General features: G+C 45.5%; 1 protein-coding gene across 2 annotated transcripts in view; it reads left to right on the top strand.

Annotated features, from left to right (window-relative positions):
- Positions 1-5,607: 5,607 nt before the first annotated feature.
- Tmem154 (transmembrane protein 154) overlaps positions 5,608-19,772 on the top strand; it is a 42,320-nt gene continuing 28,155 nt past the window's right edge. Inside the window, exon 1 of one of the 2 annotated variants that reach the window (XM_076864918.2) lies at positions 5,608-5,675. In XM_076864918.2, coding sequence (XP_076721033.2) covers positions 5,618-5,675 — 58 coding nt within the window. In that variant the 5' untranslated portion in view covers positions 5,608-5,617. Of the gene's footprint in view, positions 5,676-19,182; positions 19,213-19,772 lie in introns of those variants that run through there. The other variant, XM_076864919.2, reaches the window with a different exon arrangement.

The raw sequence follows: 19,772 nt of genomic DNA on the forward strand, positions 1-19,772 counted from the left end.
ATTGCTTTGAGCCCAAGGTAAGGCAGTAAGTCATGGGGACAGCGCCCAGCAGAGGAAAGCTACTCAGCTCCTGGCAGGGTCAGGAGAGGGTAGGAGGAGGAAGGGTGTGCAGGAAGGGCACACCCTTTCAGGGCATGCCCCCAGTGACCCACCTCCTCCAGCCATGCCCCACCTGCCTGTAGTTACCACCCAGTCATTCAAACTAGGATGGACCAATCAGGTTAGAGCTCTCATAATCTAATCACTCTATTTCTGAACCGTCCTAAGTTAACAGGAGCTTTTGAGAGACACCTCATATCCAAACCATAACACTTTTTGAGAAAAGGAACATACTATTCCAGGAGCTAAAAGTACAACCCTTGAATGGTGATTCTTCAGGTTTAATTGTGTATGAAAATCTACTTGAGGGGCTGGGGATGTGGCTCAAGTGGTGGCGCGCTCGCCTGGCATGCGTGCGGCCCAGGTTCGATTCTCAGCAACACATACAAACAAAGATGTTGTGCCCGCCGATGACTAAAAAATAAATATTAAAAAAATTCTCTCTCTTTCTCTCTCTCTCTCTCTCCTCTCTCACGCTCTCTTAAAAAAAAAAAAATCTACTTGAGTATTATTAAAAATGCAGAGTTCTGGGCCTCAGCTTCAGGGATTCTGACCCGATAGTTCCGGGGTAGAGCCCAGGACTCTGCATTTTAATAAGGTCTCCCAAATAACTCTGATGCAGGTGCCCCTCCTAAAGTCCACTTTAAAAAAATACTGCCCAGGGGTGGGGTAGCTCAATGGCAGAGCATTTGGTTAGCAGGAGTGAGGCCCCGGGTTCAGTCCCTAGTACCACACACACAGCACAACAAAAATCGCCCTTAAAGGAACTTTATTCACTTATTCATTTGTTTCTTAAGCGTTCTCTTAAATGCTGAGGGTAGACTAGAGAACAAGTCACCGAAGCCACCTGCCTCAGGGAGACCCGTCAACCAGAGGAGGCCCAGAGCCAGGAGCTGACACTGGGCTTCTTCCCAGGTCCCGCCCAAAGGGCCTTGTAGACCAGGCCTTCTGCACTTCCACCTCCTGCCTGGTGCCACCTTAGCTCCTAGTGACAATGCTTTCCATCCTGTGGCTGGGCAGGCCTCCTGCAGATACCCTGGAGAGCCCTTAGGATTCTCCCAACTTGGTAGCAGTTTCTCTGAATGAAGAGCTAAGGAATATGTGAGGGGGGCGGCAGCCAGGAGGCGGGGACAGACTCCAGGGGCGCAGGTGGGCTGAATTTGGCTGTGGAGGCTCAGCTGCTCAGCTTGAAAGGCCGTGAGATGTCTGTCCACCCCCCTCCCAGATGCAGCTTCCTGTACTCTCTGGGGTTTATTCTCACCCTGCCATGCCAGTGCTCCCCCTCTGGGCAGTCCTTCGGTCCCTGGTCCCTGAGACCTTTGTCTGCCTCCTCTGTGCACTTTCCTATGACTTCAGAATGATTTTCAGGTGCCACCTGTTAATCAAATCCCAAGGGGCTGTCGGTCACCACCAGCTGCCATTTAGTCAGTGAAAGAAGCCCTAGAGTGTGTGGGGGTGGGTGGGGGAGGATGTGTGCCCACTTTATGAGCGAGTGTGCACGAGGGTGGATGTGGAGTGACTGCATTGCACACGGCCAGTGGCCAGCTCATACATAAAAAGTCCAACATGGACCCGTGATCTGCAGTAGCCAGCCCAGGAAGCCGATCCTGGGAGGCAGGAATCGGCTCGCTCTCCGACAGCTTCCCTCGTTTCCATGCCCACTTCTAATTTCAGAGAAGCCAAATACGGTTACTGGAACCCACAGGCAAACTTGCTGCTAGGCCCCCGCCGATGGGTGACTGTCACCGCCCAGCTGAAGCCTCCCCATGGATCTACTGTGAGTCCTGCCTGCCTTTGGGTCTCTGCAAAATGCAAGTGGTGGCAGCTGTGTCCCACCCTGGAGCAGGCCCTGAATTAAACAGCCTTTGCTCATCCTCATTTATTCCCACAGTGTGCATGAATGAGAGGCAGCTGCGTGTGCGCATGTGCGGGAGTGGGCACCCACGGCTCAGCGCTGGCGATGGGAAGTGGAACGGAGGGAAGAGAGTTGGCATCCACTGTGAGATCCTATGACTTCTGGGTGTGCTCCTCTAGGGTCCGTGGAGCCGGGGGAGCAGAGGGGACAAGAGCGAAGGGAGAAGGAATCGGATGACAGAGTCATGGATTAAAACTTAGCCATATCACTTCTGCATATTTTATCTGCCTCTCAATGCTACCTCGGGAGCTGGGGACTCTCCCTGGGAGTAATATTTAACCCTGCCTGAGTATTTTCTTTTATTATTTTCTTATTTATTTATGTGCCAGGAATTGAACCCAGGCGTGCTCAACCCGGAGCCAGTATGGACAGTGATGGTAAAAACATTCTCCTCCTGATAAAGTGATCAATGCCCCTAGGACTGGTTTCTCTCCCTGTCCTCCCTCCTGAGCACCATGAGGCCTCAGAGCATGTCCATACTCCTTTCCTGCTGTCAGGAAGCCACTGGCAAGCACCAAGGAGATCTTACCCTGCCTCTGTGCAGGTCCCTGGCTCTGAGGCTCCTTATGCCTCCCTGTGGCACCAAGGCTCTGACTTCCTGCCACAAGTGTTTCAGGATTTCATCTGAAGTCGAGCAGCCACTTGCCAAAATTGATGGTTGGTAAAATTAGAACAAACAGAGGTAAATAGCCCTTTCCCTGCCATACAGTCTCCCTGTGATTTTAACTGCAGCAGATAGATCGCTGGGGTGTTACCGTTTTCTGATCAATGATGGTAATTTTCTTTCCCTTAAGATCAGCTTTATCAAGCTAAGGGTCTTAGCAAACACTGGGGTCAAAAGAAAATTACATGCCTGTGCAGGATTTCTCTGTGGCTTCAGTTTATTTTGTACACCATTCTAACTGATTTAGGGTTGTGCTGCTTAGAAGCAACGCAAAGCACACTTGTTAAAACTCCAACGAGCTGTTTGGCCATTCCCTGGGGCTCAGAGGGAGGACTGCACAATAAGACAGGCTGAGGTCCAGCCCCAGATACCCAACTGCAAAAACTTCCCCAGCAAGCTGTAGTTTTAACAAGGAAGAACCCAAAGCTGGCAACCTTCCTTTTGCCAAATACATGTCTCAAGCCTTGAAGCAACAATGCTTTAGTTTGGAAATGATAAAAGGAAAGAACTCCCTGAGCCTAGGCCTTCTGTCTTGCATGCGTGTGGAGAAATGCTTGCTGCTGCAGGAGTAACTGCCTCCTGAGCTCAGTGCTAGAGGGTCTGGAAGCCAGTGGTGTATTCACATGCTCACAAGAGTTCAGTGAATAGTTCTTTGCCTGTTGTTTTCAAATCAGTCATCCAGTTTTGAACTCGTCTATTTCCTTCTGCTGTTCTGTGTTATCTTCTAAAGTGAAAAAAAGGTTCACTTAACTGCCAATTTAAAACTTAAATGCATATGTAAAAGCAAGTTTATCAGGAGTTACTTAACTGCCAATACATTAATAATAAACTTAAATAATCCATGAACAAACTCATCAATTACATGAATCACCAACCTATTTCCTGTAGATAAGAACTAAGATAAACATGACTATGACATTGAAAAACAGCCATACACTAAAGAAAAAGTTCTTGGCTGTGACCCTGTCTGAGGAATTCCAGTTATCTTCTGCATTTACACCATTCAGATCACTGAAGATAAAGTGACTCTCTGGTTGTGCCTCTCCAGGTGTGGTGGTGCACACCTATAATCCCAGTGGCTCTGGAGGCTGAGCCAAGAGCATCACAAATTCAAGGCCAGTCAAATCAATTTAGCAAGGCCCTAAGCAACTTTTTGAGATCCTGTCTCAAAAAATAAGAAGGGTTGGGGATGTGGCTCAGTGGGTAAGCACTAGGGTTCAATTCCAGTGCGAAAGAAAGAAAGAAGGAAGGAAGGAAAGGAGGGCAGGAGGGAGGGGAGGAGGGAGGGAGGGAGGGAAAAGAAAGGAAAAGAAAAAGAAAGAAAGAGGAGGGAAGGAAGGAAGGAAGGAAGGAAGGAAGGAAGGAAGGAAGGAAGGAAGGAAGGAAGAATCCAGATGGTAATCTGCATGGTGCATGGAAGGGTTCAGAGGTGAGATGAGTCCCAGGCCTTGACCCTACTCCTTTCTCTCTGCACAGCAGCAAACATGATTAGGAGACTGTAGTCAGTGATGCTTAGGCCCTAAACCTGAACCATGAGAAAGACTTCAGATAGCATACAAAAACCTAGTACATGCTGGGCACACTGGTGCATGTCTGTAATCCCAGGTACTTGAGAGGCTGAAGCAGGAGGATTGCAAGTTTGAGGCCAGCCTCAGCAACTTAGTGAGACCCTGTCTCAAAAAAAAAAAAAAAAAAAAAAAGGCTGGGGATGTAGCACAGTGGTAGAGCACATTGGGTTCAGTCTCCACTACCACAAAACAATAACTACAAAACAAAAACTTGAACAAACTTGAACATACTCTGATCTCTACAGTGTATGCAACAGACATTGCTTCCTGCTTCGTTTCTGTGGGGTGGGATTTCCATTCTCAGTCTAATCTGATCCAGTCCCATTTTGCTTGATGTGAACAACTTCTGAGAAATTTATAGTGAATGCAAGAAGGAAGAAGGGTGATATGCAGATTCCCTTTCCTGCCCGACATTATCTTGGCCTCTGGAAGTAGATCTTCTGAATGATGGGTTAGCCCCAGCCAGCAGAGTACTACCTTGAGCCAGCAGAGTACTACCTTGAGCCAGCAGAGTACTACCTTGAGCGTGCCTGTAGCCTCATGTCTTGCCTCCAGATGGGCCTGAGAGCAGAGGGAGGGAGATGAGCTGGTTAGAGAATCTGTGTGGCAGTTTTCTAATGGTGAAATGGTCCCTGTCCTCTGGGCCTATGCTCTCCAAGACCGAAACCATTGAGTTGTTTAAATTAATTTAAAAATAAATAAAATAGTGTTGGGGCTGTAGCTCAGTGGTAGAGTTCTTGCCTTGCACATGTGAGGCACTGGGTTTGACCCTCGCACCACATAAAAATAAACAAATAAAACAAAGCCATGCTGTCCATCTAAAACTACAAAAATATTAAATAAATTATAATAAAAAATTCAGTTTGCACTAGGCTCATTTCAAGCGCTCAGTAGCAGCGCAGTGCGGCTGGTGACTACTGACCTGGACAGCGCCGGGTTTGCATTTCCACCAGCGCAGATTCACTGGACAGAGCTGTCCTAGGTTCTAGGCAGTCCCAAAGACTCCCAGGCGGGATATGGAAAAAAATCACAAACCCAGAACGCATGTGGTCCAGGTCCCCCAGTCCCAGATCCTGAAGGACATCTAAGCCACAGGACACGGTTTCCAAGGGGGCATTTTCAAAAGTTGAAAACTGGGACTCGCACGGGCCGGGGAGGGGTGCTCACTGAATCAGTGCTGGGTGAGCAACTTCTCTTTTGCAATCCTTGCTGGTCGGACAGGCTCCTGCAGTTACATCACTTCCTAAAAAACAGGCAAACACCTCTCCTTCAAGTGAGCACCGACCCAAACAAGCAGGAAACAGGAAATGTGCGCGCTGGAGGGAGGTCGGGGCGCAGCGCCGCATCCTGACCGCACCGAGGCTCGCTGACATGACCGCCGCCCGCGCCGCCCTGGTCTTCGCCCTGGGACTCGTCCCCGTCGGCCAGGGTAAGCGACCTCCAGCGGGGAAGGAGGATCGGAAGGGCTTGTGGGTGCCGGCAGCTACTGGACTCTGCAGGGGTGGGTCACGCCCAGAAAACCGAATCCTTTCTGTTACCAAAGTGGAGAAAATTAACTGTCCCGCGCAGGGCTCGGGTGGAGGGTGGACTTCGCTGTCACTGCAGCCGTCAAATCGCGCCCCAGTCCTCACTGGATCCAAGCCTCTTGCGAGATGGGTGGGTCCCTGTAATTGACCGACTTTAATGGGCATATTAAGAAAACCATAAACTTTTTGGCAGTTCGTGGAAAAGAACGTTTCAGTCGGCTGCAACCCAGGAAAAGTGAATTCGCTTTTAGTAGCGTGGGCTGAGAGGTCTGCAGGTTCCAAACGCTCTTGGAAAAACTGGGCTATGGAAATTTATTACTGGAAAGCATACCAAAAGTTGGAAAAAAAAATGTAAACAGGAAATTATCTGAGGACTTATCATGCACCCACTCTCTAACACATGGAGAAAGTTCTTTCATCTGCTTTTCTTTGGTCTTGTTACTTCCGGGGATATTTTCTTGCATTGATTGTTACTAATGATGGTTTGTTTGAAAAAGTAATGATCGTAGCCAAGTAAAAGAATTGGAAAAGATAAAATATTAAATCTCAATATGTTATGCTAAAAGTAGCTATTGATGTACACTTGACAGTTGCTACAACAGGCAAGATCAGTCTCCATTGCTTCTTAAGGTTCTGTTTGACCCGCCCTTGGTACATAAGCTGGCTGCCCAGGGTTTCTGTCGATGGATACCGACTGCTGCTAGAGTACAGCAGTATTTGAAGCAGAAGGGAAGTTCTCAAGCTATAGTTCTTTAAATAGGACCAGACATCAGCCACTGACTTTGAGGCTAGCTGTCAGCACCCCTCCTTCCCAGCCCCACAACTGGGTGCTCTCCAGGTGTGTCCCCAGACATCTGAGGCGAAAGGCTGCAAGCAAAGGCTCAGCATGTTTACTGGAAGGATGTTTGGTTGGGACTGGCATAAGTGGCTCAAAATGAGTTTGGGATCAAGGTGTTGTTTTACACACAAGATTTTGAGGCTGCAGGGGAACATGAAGGAGCCCTGGGCACCTCTAGGAGTGAACTAAAGGGGAAACCCTCTTTAGTTCATCTTTGACTTCCCCAAACTCTGTAAGGGCTCAGCCTAAATAAGGAACTCAATAATTGTTGCTAAACACTAAATCATCCCTGGAAAGGGTATGAAGCTGATCACTAGTAGCAAGATCAAGCCATACTGTGGGGACAGAGAGCAAACAAGTGACAGAAGGTGAGATGACTAAGTCCTGCTACCAGTCAACGCTTCTGACTTCTACCCCAGCGTTCTTTTCACTTCCTCCAGAGACCAATCACTCTCTCTGCTGCCGAGACCTCTGGACCAGTTCCTAGGAGGCTGTTGCTCATTGCTTAGAGGAGCAGAACTTAGCCATGCCACCTCTGCATATTTATGTGCCTCTCAATGCTCCCTGAGAGTAATATTTAGCCTTGCCTGAGTATTTTCCATTATTATTATTATTATTAGTAGTAGTAGTAGTACCAGAAATTGAACCCAGGGGTGCTCAATCACTGAGCCACATCACATCCCTAGCCCTTTTTATTTTGAGACAGGGTCTCAATGAGTTGTTTAGCACTTCACTTTTTGCTGAGGCTGGCTTTGAACTCATGATCTTCCTGCCTCAGCTTCCCAAACCTCTGAGATTACAGGCATGAGCCACTGTGCTTGGCTATGCCTGAGTATTTTCTTGAGCTCTTAAAAATGATTGAATGGCGGTGTCTGTAGTTCAGGAGATGCTAAAAGAGGAGCACAATTACTCTATAACTTTAAAAGGCTCAGATTAAATATCACTTTTTTTTTTTTTTTTTGTACCAGGAATTGAACCCAGGGGCTCCTAACCACTGAGCCCCATCCCCAGCCCTTTTTATTTTGAGACATTGAGACAGGGCCTCCCTTAGTTGCTGAGGCTGGCTTTGAACTTGGGATCCTCCTGCCCCAGCCTCCAGAGCCTTGGGGATGACAGGCTCAGCTATGACCTCCTTCACGATGTCTCTGTTCACAGTCCCTGCCCTGGAGCTCTGTTTTATCCCCTGTCACATTTCCATGGTCCTGAACTTCTGTTAACACAGATAATTGCTTGGAACCCTAATTTTGTACATATCCATATCTCCTTCCACCAGACGGGGAGCACCTTCAAGGAAAATCCTCTTTAGTTCATGTTTTTAAAAATAATTATTATTGTTATTATGATAACTTGGTGCTGGGCATCAAATCCAAGGCCTCTCCTGTGCTAAGCTTGTGCTCCACCACTGAGCTGTTCCTTCAGACCCTTTAATTTATTTTTGGCTGTCCCCAAGTCCTACAAGAGCTTGGCATAAATTAGGAACTCAATAGTTGCTGTAAATGCTAACATCATCCGTAGACTGGATATGAAGCAGATCACTGAAAACTGATGAATTCTTGAAAACAGGTAGTGTTGGAATAGAAGAAGTCAAAGATGAAATCTGCATTTCAGTAGACGGCAGGGATCGGCTACATGATTGAATATGCTAACTGGCCCTGCCTGGATGCCCTGTGTATGAAAAATGCAAAAATGCCCACTTGAAAAAGCTGCTTAATAAAAGCTTATTATTTTGACATTAATCAAAGGAAAGGCTATTCCAAACTAAGGCTTAATTTTAAAATTAATTAGTGTCTATGCTTGAGAGCTAATGGTGGCTGAGACTTCAGGATATGAGTCAGTTTATAAGTGTCACAAGAAGTCATCTGGGGATTTTTGGTAGAAGAATCCAATCTACTGACCAGCCAGAGTCTCACCTTGCATCTGTATTTTGAGATATATCCCAAGTTCAGCATTTGTTAACAACAAACAGGCCACATTATATGACACTGCAGTTGCATGAGACCAGCATGAGACCTTTGAGTCAATATCTCTTCTCTTTGAGTGGACAGACAGCCCGATGCAGGAACTGAGGACTATCCCAAGTGAAATAATCCACTTGGAGCTCACCAGAAGACAAATAAGGAAACAGCTTTTCTGGGATTTTGACCAAATAGATGATCATGGTTTAAAAAGCTCTGGGCCAACACGTCTTGGCCAGTGAAGGATCCTCAGGAAGTTCAAGCCCAGGGCCACACTCTGCCGTGCAGTGGGGGGAGGCGCTCCTATCTCTGTTCTTCACGCTGTACCCTGTCCATGTCAGCTTCACACGGTCAGCAAACTAAAGGAACTTCCCAGACACCAACCACATGGGACTTATTAGCTGCCACAAGCAGAGGCGGTTACAGAAAGGAGAGCTAAAGAGCACGAGGCAGAAGGTGTCGGTGACTGTTCTGATGGCCAGAGGCGAACACGGGAAGGACGGGAAGAGTCCCTGTTCTGTTTCAGAAGAGTGAGATCCACACAATTACTGCATGAACCTTGAGAGGGAGGGAAAAGCAGAAGAACACACCAGCTGCATAACCGGAGTTGCACTTTCCTACACCGTAGAATCTGATATCTCACCTCAATGATTAGGACTGCCATCTGCTATTTCCTGAGACAGTCCCAATTTCAAGTGTTAATAAGACTGATAGGTAACATTACAATGCTTGTTATATGTCAGATGCTGTTCTAAACACTACATAAACTAACTCATTTAATTTTCAAACAACCGTGTAAGGTGGACTCTGTTCTCCCTGTTTTACATGGGAGAAAGTAGAAGAAGCAAGGAGAGGCTGAGGGACTTGCCCAAGATCACACAGCTAAGTAGTGGACCTAAGTAAAATTCTTCCTCAGAAATCCCTGCTCTAGCCACATACCATACTACCTTGGGGTTTTCCTGTTCTGCCAGGCTTGATGTCTAGTGGATTTGGGAAACCATGGCTCTGGTACTTTCCTTGCTATAGATGTATCACCTAGCTGTTGGCCCAGTTTCACAGTTACGGCATTTTAATAATAGGGTTACATTTGTTTGCGTTGGGTTGGGGACTGATTGACAGGGAAAGGGATGGTGAACGCTGGGTTAAACCTTGAGCAGCCAACCGGGAAGGGAGGAGCCCAAATAGTGCAGAGTGAGCAATCGGAGAATCTGGGGATTAGTTTAGGGAAGACCAGAAGCAGGAAAAGCAGATTGCCAAAGCCACTAGGTAAGAGGCTTCAGGGGGTGGGGACCTGGGGGAGAGAGAGTGGCTATGTCAAGCAGAGCTACTGTGGGAACTGACCCCAAGGACCAAGTGCACTCAGGGACAAAGACGGAAGAAACCACACAGAACGCTGAAACAACCTGTCAAAAAACAAGACAGAATAATACGAATAATAAAAATAAAAATCACAAGAAAAACACAGAGGCAGAGAGGGAGTGAGGTTTAAAGTCCTCCTGTGTCTACAGTTTTGAATCCCAGGAACAGAGAAGAGGCACCCTGTTGGATGGATGAGCTCAGTTCTGTACGCAACCTGCAACTTGCCTGCCTGTGTATCATTTGCATCACCCTCAAATGTTGGCAAAGGTGTGGAGAAACAGGAACTGCGGGCCGGGTGGAGAGGGTGGGGGGGGTGATTCAGTGCAACACTGTTGCTTAAACCATCCATTGGCCTTTGGATGTTGATGATCCTATTTTGCATTTCTAGAAAGTCTATCCTTTTAAAAAATAAAGTTCAGCTTTGTTTTTTAACCTTGGTTATTTATTCCTTTTTGAAAAAATATTTGTATTTTAAGCTCTTGTCATCTCATTGATGACTTTCTTTTTTTATATACCAAGGATTGAACTCAGGGGGTGCTTGACCACTGAGCCACATCCCAGTCCTATTTTGTATTTTATTTAGAGACAAGGTCTCACTGAGTTGTTTAGGTCTCACTTTTGCTGAGGCTGGCTTTGAATTCGTGATCCTCCTGCCTCAGCCTCCCGAGCTTCTGGGATTACAGGCGTGCACCACGGCGCCTGACACTTTGATGACTTTCCTCTGCAGTGTGTGTAGACCTAACCTTGCTGCTTGTTGTCTCTGTTCACTTGCACTCATGGAATCTTTGGGGGCACCGAGGGTAAAACCTGGCACACAGAAGATGGCTCATCTTATCTCCTTGAACCCCAAGCCCTCTGATCCCACCACTGAGCTATTGGCAAGTGCTCTCAGCTCCAGTTCTTATCTAGTAGAACTCCTGTCTTGCCACCGTGAACGAGGATTTGGAAGAAGTGGTGACAGGGAGGTGCCAGGCCTGAGGAGAGCTCATGACTGAAGCTTAGGCTTAACCTCAGCCGAGAGCGGGACTGGGAAGGGGGAAGGCATTAAGGGATCAGCCTCCAAGGGCTGCATGAGGAGGTACCAGAGCCTCAGCATGAGTGTGAGCAGAACTAGACCCGGCAATGGAGCCAACCCGGTAACCAGAGGTGGGACCCAGGAGACTGGAGCCTTTGCCAATGACAAGGAGACAGCAGAATAGGGAAAATCAGAGAGGGTCAAGGTCGTAGCCCAGTGGGAGAGAGCTGGCCCAGCAGGCATGAGGCCCTGGGTCCCATCCCCAGCTCTGAGAAGGGAAGGAGGAAGAAAATAAAAGAAACTGTCACAGAGGGCCCTGGGTGGGTTCCACAGGTGGCAAGATCACCTCCCCTAACTCTGACCTTTGCCAAGGCCATTGTAGCAGCTTTAAAAATAAAACACATGACCTGGGGTTTTAACTTTAGCTTTTCACCTGGTAGATGAATAGGAGCCTCCCCAAAGCATTATGTGATTTCTTAGGCCCCTGGTGGCCCAAATCTTTATTTTGGGAAATCCCCACTAGGTGATATGGCTTTTCATTTCCTCTACAAACTTCTTTTTATTTCTTTCTCCCCCGCCCCCATTTTCTGGGCCATTTCCTGGCTTTCTTGTGATTTCTTTATGCATTTAAAAGGTCCCTTCTTATATTTCAAGTAATGTTTCTAGGTGTAGCACACTGGGAGAATTTTCAGGCTCTCAAGTATATCAGATTACTGCAAAAGGAAATTTTTCTATACAACTATTTTGGAGCATAATTTAGAAATATCTAGTAACCCGAAGACAGTTTTACTCCACAATCCCAAGAATTGACTCCTGGATCACTCAAAAATGTACAGCAAAGAGACGTGGCCAAGAACGTTGATTATAGCATCATTTGTAAAAACTCGGGGTGGGGAGAGAAAGCAACCTAAATGTCCATTCACAGAAGGAGGAAAAATAAGACTTTGTACAGTTATAGGATGAGACACCAAAGCAGGTAAAAAAGATATGTTTTTTGGCAGTTGAGATATATATTTTCACAAAACAGCATGTAGCACATGTATACTACTGTGCAATATGCTCATCCATATGTCATGATTTTGGGTATTATATAAAAATTATGCATGTATTTATGGTTAAAAAAAGACTTCTAGATTCATTGAACAAACTGAAAAAATAGCACCCTGAGTGTTATTGATGTGATCTTCTCTCTTCTTTCTGGAAAAGACTCAACATGGGATCAGGAACACATCAGTGACCCTGGGTATAATTTCAACTATTTCAAACCCAAGTTTTCCCATCTGTAAAATGGAAACAAAAATCAAATTTTGGAATTTATATAGTCTATGCAATTACTCTTATAAGAGTTTTTTGATTCATTTTAAAAGTCATAGGTAGCATCAGCGTTCATTTGCGTAATTATACAAGCAGGGGATACAATTTGCTCTAAGTCAGTCCCCTGTACTTTTCCTTTTCCTTCCCTCCTTCCTTCCCTGTTCCCTTCCCTCTGTTCTACTGATCTTCTATTTATTTAGGGTTTTTTAGTTGTTTTCTATCAGTTCCTTGTGGATATACATGAGGTGAGATTCCCTGTGGTATATTCATATTTGTAACAGGACATTCTGGTGAGGTTCATGCCACTATTTTCCCTTTTCCCATCCCTCCTCCATCCCCCTCTTATCCCCCTGCCCTGCCCCACTTTGGTCTAAGAGCAGGTAAAATTGATGAACTAGAGCCACAAGTATCAAGATGGATCAGTCGCAAAAATAATGTTGACAAAAAAGTCGAAGGAAAATAATTATACACAAGCAGGAAATGACAGCACACACCTGTGGTCCCAGATGCTTAGGAGGCTGAGGCTGGAGGACCACTAAAGCCCAGGAGTTTGAGACTAGCTTAGGCAATATAGCAAGACCCTTACCTCAAAAAATACTTTTTAAAGAGATTATTATGCATAGAATAATCATATTTATTTTAAAGGTTTTGTTTTGTACCAGGGATTGAACCCAGTGTGCTTAACCACTGAGCCACATCCCCAGGCCTTTTTATATATTTTTAAATTTTGAGAAAAAAAGTCTTGCTAATTTCCTTAGGGCCTCACTAAATTGCTGAGGCTGGCTTTGAACTTGAAATCCTTTCAGAAAAAAAGGTTGTAGTCCAAGCTTTAGCCATCTAAGACCCAGTAGCCAAACCCAGCCAGCTTCTGTTTTTTTCTGGTTCTACCTAAAGTCATGAATATTCTTTACATTTGTAAATGGTTATAATTTTATAGTTATATAAATAAATACTTGCATCCTGGCTTGTATTTTGCTTCTTGACCCACAAAATCTGAAATGTTTACTCTCTGGCCCTTTAAGAAAAAGTTTGCCATTGCTACTCTAATCAATATGGAAAACTTACAATATTTAGGTGGTGGGTCCTCTGCTAATTGGTGTGTGTGTGTGTGTGTGTGTGTGTGTGTGTGTTATTTTGTACTGGGGACTCAACCCAGGGGTGCTTAATCACTGAGCCATATGCCTAGTCCTTTTTACTTGTTTGTATTTAGAGACAGAGTCTCACTAAATTGCTTAGGGCCTCACTAAATTGTCGAGGCTGGCTTTGAACTTGCAATCCTCTTGCCTCAGCCTCTCGAGCTCCTGGGATTACAGGAGTGCACCTCCATGCCTGGCTCTATCCGTCTCTAAATCCATTGCAATGTGGTTCCTGCCTCAGGTGCAGCACCCAGATTGCTCCATCTGGGGCATGATGCCTCCTGACAGCTACACCCAAAGGAGCCATTTCTGTCCTTTTCTGCATTTCCCTGTAGCACTGACCAGACTGACTCAATCATTGCCATTCTCCTCTTCCTTGGACCCGATGTGTCATTTTCTCCTAGGTCTCCTCTGATGGCTCTGGTTGCTCCTTTTCAGCTTGGGGCTGTGAAGGATTTTCTTCAGCTGCTCATTTCATGTTCCTCTTTTCTTTCTCATTCCTTATGCTATTCCCGGGCCCTTCTATCCACTTTCATGGCTTTAATCTCACGCTTGGGCAGACAGTTCCCAAATCATCACCTCCAGTCAGCTCTCTCCACCCAGCTCTCCTTGGCTCTGTCACAGGACTCTGACGCTGAGCGTGTCCAACACAGAGTTCATTCTCTGCTCCTCTCGTTTAGACCCTCCTTACCTTCACCTGGGCTAACTTCTTAACCCACATCTTTGCCGCCAATCTCACCTCCATTTCACACAACTTCCAGGGTGATCTTGCTGTAGGACCAATGACATCCTTTTCCTCCTGTACTTATCCCTTTAGGGTTTTTTATTTTCTTAGGACAGATTCCAAACCCCTTGGCCTCATGACCACCGTCTTACCAGCTGGAGTTGAGTTCCTGTCTCTCTTAACCATGGCCACGTCCCATTATGTGCCCTACGATGTGACAGCTTGAACATACCAGGCCGTCAGGCCCCTGGGCCTTTTTATGTGCTGGGTCCCCGACTGCAGCACTCGTCTCTGTCATCTTTGCTTGATGCACCCCTGAGATCCAGTTCAGTGGTCCACTCCTCTGTGACGACTTCCTGAATCCCAGCCCCAGATGCAGCAGGTTCTCTTCCACACCCTCATGATGCTCCGTGTACATAAGTATTATGGCGTTTATTAGTCTGGGTTATATTTATTGATTTACGTGCCATCGTCCTGACTTAGTCATTTCCCTGGGAGCTAGGGGCCTGGTCCCGTTCACCCCTCTATCTCAGGATTTAGAATAATGCTGGTATGCCATGGGTCCCCACACAAGTGTGGAGACTGACTGGCACAATAAACAAATGACATGAAATTCATCTTATCTTCAAGACAAGATTATATTTGTTGAAATAATGAAATCAAATTATAGTAATACCTGAATCAATGTGATATTTACTTAATCCACTTTGATAATTTCATTTCGAGATGTGAACTAATTCCAGATTTTTTAATTTTTTAAATATTTTTTAGTTGCAGATGGACACATACCTTTATTTATTTATTTTTATGTGGTACTGAGGATCAAACCTGGTACCTCACACCGGCGAGGCAAGTTCTCTACCACTGACTGAGCCACAATCCCAGCCCCCAAATATTTTAATGTATGAATTAAAGGTGGTTCACTTCTGTCTCTTCAAATGAAAACAATTATCGTCCCCTCCACTTTTCTGTAGAAAAATACTATGTCGCTTCAGAGAAAGCGTCCTTACACACCTTCTTCTCAAAACATGGAAGACCCAGAAATATGCGTTCAACGGCAGGATAACTTGCAAAAGGGACAGAAATTTACGTGCATTGGGGGAGAATTGTTGAAGGGAAACAAAGGGACTCCAAGTTCCATAGACACTAGTTTTCAAGCCAGTCAAAGCGGATTTAAAAACTTGAAAAAGAGATAAACTTGATGTAACAGAAAACAAATGAGACAATCTCTCTTCGTTGGTGAGTTCGCACAGAAACGTTTCCTGAGCCAATGGAAGAAGGTGAATATAAACAAGAGTTCGCTCCTAGAATGGGGGCCTGGCTGTTGTCTTTGCTCTGTTTCTTTTCCTTAAAGTCAAACCAATTCATCTGGTTTTGAATTTTTTCTACATTTCATAGAACTCGAATTTCCTACTTCCCCACTCCATTGTCATTTCCAGAAAAAGGAATCCAGTGACTGCTAAGGTTGGCTGACATGATGTTGTCTTTGTCACCAACAGCACTAAGTTCGTTAATTTAAAAATGAATTTATTCCTTTCTGAAGATCAAGCTTGTTTACTGAGTTGTTTTCTGAGTAAGACTGCCAGATGTAGCAAGTAAGATACAGGGTAACTAGATACGGGGTCTGTAAGTTACAAATAAACAATGCTTTTCTGTAGTATAAGCGTGTCCCATGCAAGTCAGTACACCTCTGGGACCCACACAGGTAATGTACGAGACATACTTACACTAAAAATCACTCATTGCTTGTCTGATATTCAAATTTAACTGAACATCTTGTATTTAATTTAGTAACTCCATTTAGGATTATGATTATCTTTTTTCAAGCAAAGATCATCTCTCTGTTTATCCATGAATCAGATCATAGACCTACTGACTATAGACATATTGATTATGTAGCTGGGTACATATGAATTAGACAAATATTTAGATTGAGTTCTAGATCAACAATTCAAAATAACAAGCAAAGAAACTATCACTGAAAAAAAATAGATTAAAGTAGATTAAAGAAAAATAAATAAAAGTAGATTAAAGAATCTATTAGCGTAAGAATCACAATAAAAACTCAATGAGCAGAATCGTTAGAGGGAATTCATAAATACAAAGAAGAGGTTGACAGAGTGAGAACAGCGCAAGGGCAGTAGCTCAAGCAGCAGCGTGAACTTCAGAGCACAGGAGGCCTGTTCTCCTGTCCAGGTGGAAGGGCAGGACTGATGCTCCTTAAAGGTTAAGCAGGATCAGAAGCCAGCCAACCTTAGGGACCTGGGCAGGTCTTTGCTGACTGATCTAATATTCCCCTTATCTCCTCTTAGGCTTCTTTTTTTTTTTTTTCTTTCTTTCTTTCTTTTTTTGGTACCAGGGATTGAACCCAGGGATGTTTAAATACTAAGTCACACCCCCAGACCTTTTTGTATTTTATTTAGCCTCACTAAGTTGTTGAGGCTGGCTTTGAACTTGTGATTCTCCTGCCTCAGCTTCCAGAGCAGCTGGGATTACAGGCGTGCGCCACCGCACCACTCTTAAGACCTCAGCAACTTCCTTCCTTCTTAAGCCTCTTGTAAGAAAACTTCAAACCATAAACTAACTCTTGTCCTCTGCTACCACAGAGGCTGGTGCTGCAGCCCTGGGGTCACGGGGACCTTGGGGGACAGGTGGGCCTCCATCCTCTCCCTGGTTCCTCCTGGGCTCCGGGTGGGGTGTGTGGACCACTGATGTGGTGGACCTTATCTCTTTCTGCTCTCCTGTTCTCACCGTTCAGCCCACACACCTGCCATTTCCTGCTGTGCTGTCCTACAGTTGTTTTTTCTGGAAAAGCTGAGCCTCTGCTGAGCTGAATGAGGACTGTGACATGGGGACAGAAGTTCCCTGATTTCTAGAATGAGGTGGGCAGTGTCTCCCTCTGCCAGGGTCTCCTGGCAGGCCAGGCCAGGCTAGGGCGTGGGCCGGGAGCACTTGTTTTCAAGTTCTTCAGAAGTTGGCCAGCTTTCCACACCTGGACCAACTACCTGAGACAATCAGCTTATAAAGGTCAAGGTCTGCTTTGACTCATGATATGAAAGTTTCAGTCCAGGAGCCCTTGGCCTCTGTTGTTGGGGGTCTGTGGGGGACAGCGCATCATGGCAGGAAGTATCAGGCAGAGCAAAGCCACTCACTTCATGGCTGGGAACTGAAGGAGGAAAAGAAGAGACCGAGGTCCCACAGTCCCTTCAAAGATACCCCTCAGTGACCTAAAGACCTCTCCCTAGGCCCCACCTCTTAAGGTCCACCACCCTCCTATAGCGCCACAGGCTAGGGACCAAATTAACACATGGGCCTTGGGGGGATATTCTGGAGTCATTTTGAAACTGGTTATTCAAATAAAAGATAGAAATATACAAAAAGTAGAAAAGTACTCAGGTGAGCAATGATAACTATCATTTAATGACCCCCAGCTCCATTTCAAAGCACTTTCAGGTCTTTTTATTCTACCGATGGTGGGAACAATTTTGTTTTAAGGTTTTAAAATGTGTATGTTCTCTGACCCATAAAAATACTTTTTTTTTTTTAAACTGTCAAGTCTACGAGCTAGGATTTCAGTGCAGGAAAGGTGAAGTCAAAGGGCCCAAAATGCAGCTTCCCCACATCAATAACTTCCAACAAGAGACATCTTAGGATCTGGAAAAATCTGATTAAAATTGAGCAAGCTTTCCCTATAAGTAAATAAATAATAAGTAAGTATAAAATGTTTAAAGAAATAAACAACATCTCCTTCGTGGCAGAACAAGATTTTGTTGTTGTTGTTGTTGTGTTTTGTGTATTTTTTTGGGGGGGGGAATGGGTACCAGGTATTGAACCCAGGGGCATTTAATCCCTGAGCCAGGTCCTCAGCCCTTTCTATTTTGAGACAGGTTTTCACTAAGTTGTTCAGGTCCTCGCTAAGTTGCTGAGGCTGGCTTTGAACTCCTGATCCTCCTGCCTCAGCCTCCCGAGCACTGGGATGACAGACATGTGCCACTGTGCAAGGCCAGAATATTGAATTGCAATTATAGGGAGCTTTTCAACACATGGAGATAAAAAAAAATATGTAATATAAAGCATCACAGGTAAATCCCCAGAACCCACTGCTGCATGAAGGTGCTTTTCCAGAGAACCCTCCTCAAAATGAGCATAAAAGAGACATTTTTAAATGTTCTGTTGTCATAAGGCATTGTCACCTGTAGGTGTCTGATGGCTGTAGAGAAAGGGCCTAAGCTCCCTCTCGGTGCCTGACGTCGGCCATTAACCTGCACTGCTTTCCACTGGCCATTTTTCTGACCATTTCTTCTTCAAGGAAATATGTCAGGACAAACAAATTAGGTCACTATTTTCCCTTATTAAAGCCTGTCACATACATAGAGCACTGAGCTTCCAGTGAAAAGAGCAGCCCCTTCACTTCCAAGTCCTGCTCCCAGGGGGATCAAGTGGCCTGAGCTTCACGTGGGGGCAGGCCTGTGAAATGTCCCGTTCCCCCACCAAGGAACTCTAAACATGACATCTCATCACTAGGGACTCATAATTTTGCATTAAGCAATTCCTCTAATTCCCCAGGATTTTTTTGGGGGGGGGCTGTATTTCCTGGAAGGAAGTTATCAGGTGAGGAAGGTATCAGATTCTTTTATTTATTTACTTGGGTACCAGAAATTGAACCCAGGGGCACTAAACACTGAGCCACATCACCAGCCCTTTTTTTAAAAAATTTATTTTATTTAGAGACAAGGTCTTGCTGAGTTGCTTAGGGCCTCCCTAAGTTGCTGAGGCTGGCTTTGAACTCAAGATCCTTCTGCCTCAGCCTCCTGAGCCACTGGGATTACAGGTGTGCGCCACAGCACCTGGCTCAGATTCTTGATTATAGGGTGAGAGGTGTGATAACAATGTTACCTGACCCACCTCCCCCTTCCACATTTCCTTCAGTCATTCACTCCACAAACAGCTGTGACCTGAAGGACTACTGAAATGAAAGATGGGGATCCGATTGAACTCGGTAGGCTGGGTTCCAGATGCTCGGGACAGAGTCCAGGACAGTGGAGGAGACGAACAGAGAGAAGTCCATGATGGAGGTGACTTCCAACAACAAATGATAGGTTAGTGCTGTCTTGAAGCCAGGTGGTCTAGAGAAAGAGCAGAGCACTTCCGCGGGTGCCATCTGTGGTCCATGAGCAAGGGTGTCCCAGAGGTGTCACCTTCTACCTTGTCTGTCAAACAGTCCTCCCTTGACAGGCGGGTGCCTGGTGAGTCTGGTAAGGCCATTTGTTCCTGTTTTGTCCTGACCACATCAAAGCCAGTTTCCAAAATGCTACTGGGGAGAAGGAAGAGTAGGCAGACTTCTTGGATTTGGTTCCTGAGCCTCTTGAAATACATATATGGTCCGTTGTTCCACAGAGCAGGAGAGAACAATTAACACCTGCCGTGATCTGTTTCATTTCACCATCTAAATTATAAGTGTTTCCGTAATTTGTGTACAGAGTTCATATAATTAACACATGAAAGATGGGGTATCTGATTGAGGTTCGACATTCATCCTGACATCCTGTTTATAGTAATATTCTCTCACCTTGGCTTAATTTCATGTTGCATTAGCAGCCTGACAGTCCGGCCGTTAGTATATAACACTCTGTCTAATTTTAAAAATTAGAATAATTGG

The sequence above is a fragment of the Callospermophilus lateralis genome, chromosome 8, assembly GCF_048772815.1.
Source record: "Callospermophilus lateralis isolate mCalLat2 chromosome 8, mCalLat2.hap1, whole genome shotgun sequence".
Taxonomy (NCBI): domain Eukaryota; kingdom Metazoa; phylum Chordata; class Mammalia; order Rodentia; family Sciuridae; genus Callospermophilus; species Callospermophilus lateralis.